The sequence below is a fragment of the Cottoperca gobio genome, chromosome 19 (assembly GCF_900634415.1).
Source record: "Cottoperca gobio chromosome 19, fCotGob3.1, whole genome shotgun sequence".
NCBI classification, from domain to species: Eukaryota; Metazoa; Chordata; class Actinopteri; order Perciformes; family Bovichtidae; genus Cottoperca; species Cottoperca gobio.
In genome coordinates, this window is record NC_041373.1 from 19,296,468 (window position 1) to 19,309,029 (window position 12,562).

A 12,562-nucleotide genomic window follows, 5' to 3' on the forward strand; every position below is an offset into this window, starting at 1 on the left:
CCTGTACACATTGTTTCTAGACAACCCTGTACACATAGTTTCTAGACAACACTGCACACATAGTTTCTAGACAACCCTGTGCATCCAGTTTCTAGACAACCCTGTACACATTGTTTCTAGACAACCCTGTACATCCAGTTTCTAGACAACACTGCACACATAGTTTCTAGACAACCCTGTGCATCCAGTTTCTAGACAACCCTGTACACATTGTTTCTAGACAACCCTGTACATCGTTTCTAGACAACCCTGTACATCCAGTTTCTAGACAACCCTGTACACATTGTTTCTAGACAACCATGTACACATTGTTTCTAGACAACTCTGTACATCCAGTTTCTAGACAACCCTGTACACATTGTTTCTAGACAACCCTGTACATCCAGTTTCTAGACAACCCTGTACACATTGTTTCTAGACAACCCTGTACACATTGTTTCTAGACAACCCTATACATCGTTTCTAGACAACCCTGTACACATAGTTTCTAGACAACCCTGTACATCCAGTTTCTAGACAACACTGCACACATAGTTTCTAGACAACCCTGTGCATCCAGTTTCTAGACAACCCTGTACATCGTTTCTAGACAACCCTGTACATCCAGTTTCTAGACAACCCTGTACATCCAGTTTCTAGACAACCCTGTACACATTGTTTCTAGACAACCCTGTACACATTGTTTCTAGACAACTCTGTACATCCAGTTTCTAGACAACCCTGTACACATTGTTTCTAGACAACCCTGTACATCCAGTTTCTAGACAACCCTGTACATCCAGTTTCTAGACAACACTGCACACATAGTTTCTAGACAACCCTATACATCCTCTAGAAGTGCCACACTCACGCTGAATGATTGAGGCACACATGACGTCTCAATATCTCACAACACACGGGGGCCAATAAAATGGTTGTCAACCCCTCATGAGCGATTATTAGAGCATCTTGATGAAACAGGGCTGTAGCTGTGAAACACAAATGACACATTTGATCAGGGTGGTTCATATTAAATGATGATAGCATGTAATCAACACACAGGTTACACGTAGTGTGCATCGTGGCTTTAGGGATCCCTTGAGTTGCCCGCTGCCTGATTACGACACACAGCGTCAATCTGTGTCTAAAAATAATATAACACCAGGGGAATGAAGGGAAAGCCATGTGAGGATTAACATACTGACTGTGAGGAGTGGCGCGCACACACACACACACACACACACAAACACAACGTGGTATCACACTGTGAGACTTCCCCCGTGCAGCAGCTTCAATCTGTTGGGCAAAGACGTGTGAAGTTCCCTGTCACAGAAAACGTGACAAACAGACTGACACAGCATCAAATAAAATAAAGTGTTGTTTCCTTTTTTTAACCATTCCACAATGGAGCAGCAGACAACAACACACACCTAGCTGCTATGATGGTCTCCCCCCCCCCCCAAACACCCTGCAGCCTGGAAGAGACACTTTTACATGATTCACTTCCTAGATAAGAAAAAAGATATATATTTTTGTAATTTCTCTCTTTTTAAATGAATTTCTTTCCTATTTTAGCACTTTTCTTTCTCACTTCAGAGCGAGGGGATTTTTGGCGGCAGCTCTTCTTACCTCACTTTGCTTTCACGCACACACACACACACCGAGTCAAGCTACGCAGTGCACTGGCAGCATTCTTTCTTTTCTCCTTTATCTTCTCAGGACACACACACACACACACACACACACACACACACGGTTTTGCCTGCGTCATGCTCTATTTCCACGGCTCCTGCAGTTCTGAGTTGTCTTCGCCTCAGAGCTTGCTGCATTATTTATCCTCTTGGATTCAGTGGAAAACTTCACAGCTCTTGAAAAAACAGCAGGTGAAGCAAACTAAACCTGCTGATGTTCACGCAGCCTGTTGTGTCACACAGCATGCACATAGAATGACCACTCAACAGCTCAATCATCAAGTCATGAATGTGAAGTATTCACAGCAACACACTGAGTTTGGATGTGACCTTGGCCTTGACCTAGGATCCTAAAAGGGTTCAAACACATAGAACATATATTCATTAACATCGCTTTTGCTACATGCTTTGAACGTGGCTGGTTTATAAATGTCATGTGATAAACTCCCTCATATTCTGTCTGAGTAGTTCTGTAACCAAGAGCTGCTGCTCTGCATCTTCGTTTGTGGGAATCTGCTGTTTTAGGGTCGAAAGCAAGAACCCTTGGCACTATCAAAACTGCAGTTTCAACAATTACGTGCATGCATAGTTCTGTAGCCGCGTGGATCTAATCAGCAGTTTCTCGCAACAATACGAAGGTTTTTAGTGACTTTCAGCAAAAACCAAAGTGTAGGATGCGTAGGGGGATTTGTGACAGGAAGTTCAGGGTTTCATGGGAAACATAGACTTTATTTTAGGTAATGCATAGAGAACATACTCAAACAGTAGCCCCTTTAATACTCTGTGCAGATGTTCCCTCAACAGCTTCATCCGTTCCCCGGTGAAGTGATGTCGTCTGACACCGTGGAAATGTACCTGCTTTTGCTTTCCATTTCCCACACACACACACACACACACACACACACACACACACACACACACACACACACACACACACATTCAGGCGTAAACAAACACACACAAGCTGTTCTTCCCACACATAATAAATCATGATCAGCCACACACAGCCCAGCAGACAGCAGGTGTTTCTTTCCCGACTGCCATTCTGGTAAAACACAGTATTTAACTCCCTCACATAACAATGTTTTCTTCCTGCTCTCTTAATTCTTCTGCCGAAATCGGCTTTACTTGGAAGTGAATTACATTTCCAGGGACGTTCAGCAGAACAGGACTTGTTCATAAGTAGAGAGGATGCGATGGGAACCGTCCTCTCCTCCAGATTCAGATTCTATTCTGTTGTTAATGAACAGCTTGTTCCACTCAACAGATTAATGTCAATTTCATTTTCTTCCTCTGAAAAGAAAATGAAGCCCCATTCTGTGTAAGCCTGACGTGACACACTAATGGTTTCTTAACCGCAGCTTTTCACAGAAACCGATGGAATATATGTCATGTTTACTTCCAGCCCACAAGAAGATTCCACCTTCTGATTCTCCACATTGTTTGATCCTTCTGGACTCCTCTGTCTCGCGTTAACGTGCCTCGTCGATATCTACGTCTACTATAAAACAGTGAGAGATGTTTTCATGCACCGCACTCAAAACACAACATGACTTGCAGCTGCAATGCATTCTGGTCTAGACATAATGCAGAATTGCAGCTACAGGATCTTCTTCCTCTCAACTCTAAAGAGCTTTTTACCGTCTTTCAGCTCATTGTTTTGGTTCATCAGCGTCGTTTCCAGGTGCAGGAAGTTCGCAATGTTGCTCCATACCGTCGGTTTATAAGCGTCGGACATTGTTGTGGGTTTAGAACAGAAACTTAAAGTTGTTATAAAGTTTGTACAGTAAACAGAGGACAGAGACGGGCAACAACAAGCGTATCAGTGTTTCTGTAGTCGAGTGCAGGTGTGTTGTTGTTTCAGTGATTACTTGCAGTGTTCGACTTCCAGCCATAACACCAGCTCAGCAGAACACACACACACACACACACACACAGACACACACACACACACACAACAATAAACCTGCTCAACAGACATGAATCACTCTGGCACCGGCAAAAACATGCTAACCACTGACTCAGACGTTACATACGAGCACATGGAACATTTCTCACGCACGAACACGAGACGACCCCGCGTGCACACGTTCCCGTCACCTGCGTGTGCAGCTGGTTGTTGGCCACCAGGGGCAGAAACAAGCTGCAAAGCTAACAATGACATCGTCTTTTAAGTGGAAACAGTTGCATATTTACATATCAAGCAGTTCAGGAGCAACATTTATTCATTGGAAGTTGAAGTTGAGCTGCTTTGTTCAGATGTGTCTTGAGAAGCAGAGAGAACATTGTTCCAAAATAACGTCCCAGGCTTCAAAGCATTCTCACCACGAGCGACTCCATTCACATTATTATATTGTTGTTGTCATTGTTGTTGCAAAAATATTGTCGTGTCATCATCAAAGCAGCACCCACAGTTTCCTGGTGCTACGTGCACGACCAGTGTAACTTCTCCAGATTGTAAATCACACGTCAGGCTGTAAAACCACAGATTTAATATTCTGATGTGCAGATGATCATCTGGAACAGAGTGTGTCTTTCCCTCTCTGTTGTAAAGCAATTAGACACATGGAAGTAGAGGAGAGTGTGAGATGGGGGGGGGACTCTGACAGAAGGAACAAAAACAAACCTAGCAAACAGAGACCCACCTGACCCGCTCGCACGTGCTTGATTGCTGTTTCTGTACTTCCGCTTTTACCTGGTCGTACATCTGGACCGTTTCCCTGCATGGAATGCATTTTCTATAGAAATTAATGATTGGCTCGTACACAAACAAACCCAAACATGGAAGCTTCCGTGGAATATGTCAGTCACACACACACACACACACACACATACACAACATCAGCAGCACGTGGTTAAGTCTATTCTAAACGTTACGCTGACTCCGAGCCCCTTCTGTGCTGCTGAGGACATCTTGTACTTTATATCTGCAAACACAATACGAACTGTACTGTGCAGATCATTTCCTTAGTATGCTCAATAAATACAGAGCTGTGTGTTTCTCTTAAGGAGAAGTTCTCTCTGCGTCAGGATTCCCAACACACTCTGACGCATCCACAGATCCAACAGATGGGGATACTCCAAACGAGTTTTCGGATTATTCGGACACCGCATGAATGCACCACGAATGGCTCTCACAATGTTCCCAAGTGAAACACAAATCTCTCTGCATCTGTTGGAGCTGCGTACACAATAACATCCTCTGGTTGTTGGTGTTGCACAATGATATCAGTGAAAACAACATATTTCTGCAACTCTAAAAGAAGAGGCAGTGAAAGAGGGGATTCCCCCCCCCCCCCACACACCCTTTTGAAAGGAACAGCACGACACATTGTTTTGCCTCCAGGTGAAATGACACGTACAGAAGAAGTATGCCTGCAGGTGTGTCTGACTGCGGAGCCCAAACACACATCATTTAGTTTTACTGAGCTGGTGTTTTGGGTGGAAGTGAGTCAGTGTGTGTGTGTGTGTGTGTGTGTGTGTGTGTGTGTGTGTGTGTGTGTGTGTGTGATGACTGACCACTTTTTAATGATATACCAACACAAAGTCACACGTGACCGTACACACAAGATAATATTTGATTTTTAAGATCTGCACGTGGCAGCTGAAGTTATACGTTAGCGTGAACGTGTTCAGTGTCTTGTTATGATGCTTTCAGTTTGTAAAAACGTGACGTGATGCTTTCAGTTTGTAAAAACGTGACGTGATGCTTTCAGTTTGTAAAAACGTGACGTGATGCTTTGCATGTCGTCGGCTGCAGAGGACTCTCAGCATGGAGCTCCTGTTTGAGTGGAGAGACTGGAGACTCCTACAGACACCAGAAGTTTCTTTATCTGCTCGTTATCTGAGCCAAACTCAATAAAGTGGGAAGCTGAGAGGAACTTGGCGAAAGACTAAATTCCGGTCGACTGCCAAGCACATTATCTTTCATCCAATTATGTTTCGTAAACATTAGTTTTGGACTGAAATGTGGAGGAATGAAATAAATAAAGTATCTCAGCAGATATATTTCAGTGTTTGCTCTGTATGCTAACTTTGTTGTGTGTGGATGTGTACATGGAGCTCATTCTGCCTGTAACGTCTGTAACACACCACGTTGTTGCTCACAATGTGAAAATACAAAAATAAACTCTGTGCACTGTCGACCTGCTCAGAAACCATTCAGAGCGCCTCTCTGCCCTTTGCTAATGCATGCTGGGATAATCTCCAGCCGCTCATTCAACAACACAACTCTAACATTACACGAGAGCTCAACAGACCTCAGCTGTGTGAATACCCAGACGCTTGGTCTGTTTTCAACGTGCAGCCTTCAACACGTGGTTAACGTTGTGAATTCACTCAGCACTACTTGCGTTACGTACGTCACCTTACATCGAGTCTTGTGGTTTCTACTTTGTGAAAGTCCTGCGTGTGTTCGACCATCAGGCTCGACTTCCTCGCTCTTTATACTGCGTCACCGGACTTCCTCCTTTCATCGTGTCATAATTACTGCGGCCACTAGAGGCAGCCCTGCGCGTGCAAAGCAGATGAAAGAGTCATCGTTTGTCGTGTAGGGCCACTTACCGAGCTGCGAGTTATGAGTGAGAACGTGCAGAACGTGCAGGTTGAGGGTTTTGTGCCAAAGAAAGAAAAGATGAGCGCTGAACCTCAGGACTGAGATGTTTTGTGAAGCTTCACAGAAATCTTGGTTCACAAGATTCACAATTTCTCCTCTGGGTTTCCTCCCACAGTCCGAGGTCCAACACGCCTTCCATCCAACATGCAAGGTGTTCTGGGCATAAAGAGGCAGATGCTTCTCGTGTCTTTCTCTACGTCAATCCTGATGTGACAAAATGCACGGAGGACAAGCTGCAGGGTCACGTTCACATGGAGCTTCTTTGCGTGCTCCAAACTGACACGATCAGCAGCGAGAGGAACTTACAAAGAGGCCGTTCATCATGTTCAGTTAAACTGTCCCATGAATGTCCACGCAGGAGATTGGACCCGAAACAACAACACAGGGACAGAAAGACACATTACAGACGACAGATCTCAGCGCTGTAAGTACAAAGAACAAAGTAACCGAGTCCATGGATGTTTGCTTTTCACTCAAAATTTATTTTTAAACCACAAATGAGTAAAATAATTACAAAGAGTTTATTGTGTTGTGAAAGTGCCTCGTAAAAATAAAATTAATGACAGATCTGATTGAAAGATCTGGACCGCTGCGTACAACAGGTGGCTCTTCATTGAGGTACTATTACGTTCTTACAATATGCAAATTGCGAGTTTAATAATAATAAAATATGTTGTTTAAACATCTTTGTTGAGTTTTGGTTCTTATATTCATTTTAAAATCTTTTCTTCCTTTATTATTTATTCATATAAACATGTTCAGCACGTGTGTGTGTGTGTGTGTGATACTATTTATTTCTCACCAGTGTATCATTTAAGATGCAGAGATGGAAGTGAAACAGAGGAAACACGTTTAAAAAAGAAAGAAAGCACCATTTCTGTTCTTTACAAAACAAGAGACATCTGTGTACAGACGATGAAGCACTCACTCACATCGAGTACAGTTAGTGTGTGTGTGTGTGTGTGAGTCCAGGTCACTTCCTCACAGTATGTTTATGTATTGCACACACTCTCCATGTGCCTGGAGACTATGTGAGTGTGTAGCAGAGTGTCGTGTGTCACTGACTCATTAAAGCAACACAGTACCGTCAGCTCCTCATCAGCCTTGTGGCTCAAAAATAAAAACTTTGATTTTAAAGAGAATTGTCGACAATAAAACCCCAAAAAGCTCAAAGTCTGCGACCACAGTGAGTTCAAACGGCTCTACTTTGTCTCCAACACCAACTAAATGTTTTGTTGTCACAGCTTCTTCAGTGGAATTGGTGTAAATGTGGTGTGGTTCACGTCACACACACAGTGTCAGAGTGCCCCCTTGTGGTCAAACACGTGCATGTCCTCTCCCAACAACAGAGTGTCTGCTTGGTGTGAATCCTCCAACATGTGTGTGTTACTGTTCATTTGGATGATCTTTAGTATTTTACCCTGCGAGACAGCGTTTCCTCCGAGCCTCCAGGATGTTGTCGCAGTGACCCCCAAGTCTTCCAGGAAGACGGAGGGGGTCACTGCCTCTTGCTGTCCAGGATGGCCCTCCAGTCGTCCGACCAAGACAGGAGTCGTGTCTGGGAGGGGCTGACGGACAGATGCTTGTTGTGGCAGGCGGTGAACAGGATGTGCTCCCACGTTGGTTTGGGCTCGACGCCTGAACAGGAGACATGTTGGGTACAAACATTACGTAACTGACAGCCACACGTTTCGCTACAAACCTCCGCCGATCCTGCCTGAGTGTGCACGTGCTGTGGCAGCTGACTGATGGTGTAAATCATGCACTGAAGAGCGTGTCTGCAAACAATCACAACACTCACATGCCATGACACGAGCAGGATAATGCTGAGTCATGTTGCATCGTATAAAAGATATACATTGATTTGCATTTAATGCTGTGAAATAAGTATTTGATCCTCTGAAAACCAACAAGAGTTCTGGCTCCGACAGATCGGTTAGATGAGTCCTCTCGCTTTAAGAAAGCACCTGTAGAAAGACACCTGTCCACAGAATCCATCACTCCACCATGGGCCAGACCAAAGAGCTGTCTGAGGACATCAGGGACCAGACTGTGGACCTGCACACGGCTGGATGAGCTACAAGACCTTCAGCAAGCAGCTGGTGAGAAGGAGACAACTGTTGCTGCGATTATTCGAAAATGGAAGAAACACAACATGACCATCAATCACCCTTGGTCTGGGGCGCCACGCAAGATCTCGCCTCGTGGGGTATCCATGATCATGAGAAAGGTGAGGGATCAGCCAAGAACTACACGGGAGGAACTTGTCAATGATCTCAAGGCAGCTGGGACCAAAGTCACCAAGAAAACTGCTGGTAACACACTACGCCGTAATGCGTTAAAATCCTGCAGCGCCCGCCAGGCCCCCTGCTCCAGAAGGCTCATGTAGAGGCCTGTCTGAAGCTTCCAATGAACATCTGAATGATGCAGAGAAGGCTTGGGAGAAGGGGATGTGGTCAGATGAGACTAACATTGAGATCTTTGGCATCAACTCGACACGCCGTGTTTGGAGGAAGAGAAATGTTGACTATACCCCCAAGAACACCTTCTCACTGTCAAGCATGGAGATGTTTCTCTGCTCAGGGGACAGGACGACTTCACCACATCGAGGGGGGGATGGACCATGTACCGTAACATCTTGGCCGATAACCTCCTTCCCTCAGCCAGGACACTGAAACTGGGTCGTGGACGGATCTTCCAGCACGACAATGACCCAAAACATACGGCCAAGGCAACAAAGGAGTGGCTAAAGAAGAAGCACATTAAGGTGATGGAGTGGCCTCGCCAGTCTCTGGACCTTAATCCCAGAGACAATCTGTGGAGGGAGCTGAAGCTTCTATTTGCCAAACATCAGCCTCCAAACCTGAAGGATGTGACGAAGATCTGCAGAGAGGAGCGGACCCAAGTCCTTCCTGAGATGCAAACCTGGTGACCCACTACAAGAAACATGAGCTCTGTGCCGGCCAACAAGGGTTCCTCCACCAAGTCATGTTTTCAGAGGATCAAACACTTATTTCACACCATTAAACGCAAATCAATGTATATCTTTTATACGATGCACACACACACACACACACACACACACACACACACACACACACACACACACACACACACACACACACACACACACACACACACACACACACACACACACACACACACACACACACACACCGTCCTCACCTAGAATGTCAGGCTTGTCGTCGATGAGGATGTCGCCGGTGATTACCGTCTTGTCTCTGGTCAGGATGACCTGCTCCAGAAAGTCATGGCCCAAATTCTTCTCTACCCAGGCGTACTAAACCAACACACAGAACACGAGACGTCATTAGAAAAAGGGAAACGCTGATGTCACTTCCAAAAGGAACAGAATAGATGTAGTCGATTGGTCGAGGGCTTACCTTCTCGTACGGGCAGTGTGTGTAATGTTTTATAGGGCTGGTGCAAATAAAGACATCTGTGCTGCAGAGAGAAGGAACCAACAGGAACACAGTGGAAACATTTAACATGTGCTTTTATATTCCACCTGACACACTGGCTCTTATTTTAGGACAGACAGGGGACCTTGGAAGAATCGTGAAACATGTGAGAACCCTGATCTATGCACAGCCAATAGCGGCGGAGGAAATGTGCATATGGAAGCTATTTGTCGACATTATTCCAATGTGTCGTGTGCTTCTGAGAACGCTCACAGCCTCCTGCATGTTGACTACACTTAGAAGAATCAAAGTCAAGTCCGGATCAAAGGATGCTTCAGCACCAAAGCAACATAGCTGCGAACTCGTCTGGACTGAAGCTCCTCTTATCCTACATGTACCATCTTTAATCTGTCCAGAACAGCCAACGCTCCTCAATATAATCTGAAACAGCAACGCGACAGAACACCGAACCTCTCCATCAATACGTCCTCCTCGGCGTCTGCCGTCGCAGCAGTGTCTCATCGTGTGTATAAACATAGTGCTGCACGTGTAACGTCTTCGCTGCTTCAACAACAACAAATATGGATTGAAGGCATATTAAGATTTGGTTAAAGAAAAGCATGTTGTGAATGTTTGGAGTGTGAAACAATCAGCATAACACGAAGACGTTAGTGTTTCCTAATCTGTATCTGCTGTAAGCTCAATGAACAGAGAAGCAGCATCCGATTGTTGATTTAGAAACCTTATGGATGAAGCTGTAACTATTCCTCCAGCCGTATAGAAACATACATATCTGCACCTTCACAAAGAAACAAGTGTCTTAAACCTGCTTATTATGAACACACTGCACACACACACCCTGCCTATCTATAGCACATGTTACTACATCATGTATTTGATGAGCCAACAGTCAGAACATACTTATCCATCTTGGCCATCTCCTTGAGCGCCTCCACTCCTCCTGGCAGCGGCTCCAGTTCTATGAAGAAGTCCTTGGACTCCCAGATACTGATGGCTTTTTCCTGGAGTGAACGAAACATAAACACGGCTTAGTGCGTCGATAAGATGCCGCGTGTATCCACGGGAGGGAGCAGTGCGTGTGCTCTGAAGCGGTCATGTTCAAAGGTTCAATAAGACGGTACCGTGCAGCGAAGCAGGAAGTGAGACAAACATGTCTGTCGTCTATTCTTTAATGCTCTTGTTCAACAAACCCGAGACCTAGTTTACGACTTTGCATTATATAACACAACTTATATCTTAAATATTTGCATTGCTTAGTTAGACAATAAAGACAATACAAAGGTCACGTTAAGTTAGTGTGTTGCATAGTTTTGCAGTAGATCCACGCCTCACGGGCTTGTGCAAAATGAGTAAACATTGATTTACAGATATATTAGTGTAAAATATAAAATACAATCTGTTGTTGAGTCACTGCTTTAGTATTCTATCTCATCGCTACACCACATCTTTGAGTTGCACAGAAAGCTTTAATATTAACGTGATGTTCCCACTCTTGACTGTGAAAATAAGCTTAACTTTAGTGAGTAAGGCATGATGACAAATCAGCATCAGGGTTAAAACGAAGGAAGAAACAACAAATTATGTTATGTAATGACATGCATAAACAAAACATAACATGGTTTGTGTAAATGCATACATGGGACAGCATATGTGTGGTTAATATAGAGTGATTCATTCTGCCTCAGTCTGCAAATGACATATATTCTTCATTAAATTCTCTTAAATGTAAGTATTTCAGTGGGGACCCAGCTCCATGGCCTCAGTGTCAGACTGTGACAACATTAATATGACACATGTATGCACTCACACACAGGTCGCTCCTCAGCTGTCCGTACTGCGTGGACACCCAGAACCCTCTTCTGTCCTCCAGGGTGATGTAGGGATCTTCCGGGTACCGGGCCCGGTACTTCTTCAGGAACCCCCCCTCGAAGTCCGCCAGGACCCCGTCCATGTCAACCAGAACCCGCAGTCTCTTACCCGAGGGAGAGGAGGACGACATGTTTACGCAAATCCTCTTAAACGGATGACGGAGGAAAGTTTTCCGTGTTCCGAGCAGGCGTGAAGTGAACAGTAACAACATTGTTGACTCTTGGCTGCTGCGCTAACTGCCACTAACGGTAACTTCTGCCAAACACGGTGGAAATAGTGGATCAATCCGCGTGGGAGTCGAAAAGTTTACTAAATACGGCGGCCTAGCATAGGTTGTGTTGTTATTTGTCTTTACTGGACATTTTGTTTCACTTCCAGCTTAACTTTTAACATTCTGTGCGTCCTTGTTAGCTGCAGTTGAGCTAACGGTCGTTAGTTTATTTTAGCTAGCTGACGGCTAGCCGCACAGCAGCGGGCAGGTTACATGTGACATGCCTTTGGTCACAGTGTAATGGGAGCTGTGTGTCAAGTGTGAATTAACTGCCCGGCAACGACTCATAGGCTTCTTCTCTCAAACCAACAGCATCTGTTAACATTTGGCTTTTGGTGCAACCTGAGCAGAAAACGAGAAGTACACAACTCGTACTGCGGCACCAGGGAGAAAAGATCGGAGAACAATCTGTACGAGAAGAATGCGCGCATCAAAGATATGTGAGAGAAGCGAGATGACTCACTCCTCTGTTGTTTCGTGTCGGAGACATGGATACGCACAGTCGCACTTATACATGATTGCAAATTTGAAACAAAAGAGAAAACCTTTTGTCACTATTATTATTATTATTATTATTATTATTATTATTATTATTATTATTATTATTATTATTATTATTATAATAGGTGGAGGCTATTTCTTCCTAGATGTGACAAATAAAAGCCACTTCCTGGTGGAAAAAGTGATATTCTGC

At 44.6% G+C, this 12,562-nt stretch overlaps 1 protein-coding gene across 1 annotated transcript; it reads right to left on the bottom strand.

The window, feature by feature from the left end:
• Positions 1-6,742: 6,742 nt before the first annotated feature.
• Positions 6,743-12,339, bottom strand: nt5m (5',3'-nucleotidase, mitochondrial). The gene is made up of 5 exons (XM_029457001.1): positions 11,536-12,339; positions 10,629-10,729; positions 9,690-9,750; positions 9,472-9,586; positions 6,743-7,923 (listed from the first exon to the last, which is right to left on the bottom strand). The coding sequence occupies exons 1-5, from the start codon at positions 11,806-11,808 to the stop codon at positions 7,784-7,786; spliced, it is 690 nt and encodes a 229-aa protein (XP_029312861.1). The 5' UTR covers positions 11,809-12,339; the 3' UTR covers positions 6,743-7,783.
• Between the last annotated feature and the right edge of the window lie 223 nt (positions 12,340-12,562).

What these genes read in the sequence shown, in the direction of transcription:
- nt5m (XM_029457001.1), bottom strand. Translation starts at nt 11,808, where the DNA reads ATGTTGTTACTGTTCACTTCACGCCTGCTCGGAACACGGAAAACTTTC. An exon ending in AGCTGAGGAGCGACCTGTGT is followed by an intron (nt 10,730 to 11,535) that starts GTGAGTGCATAC and finishes CGTTCACTCCAG; the next exon opens with GAAAAAGCCATCAGTATCTG. An exon ending in GAGATGGCCAAGATGGATAA is followed by an intron (nt 9,751 to 10,628) that starts GTATGTTCTGAC and finishes TTCTCTCTGCAG; the next exon opens with CACAGATGTCTTTATTTGCA.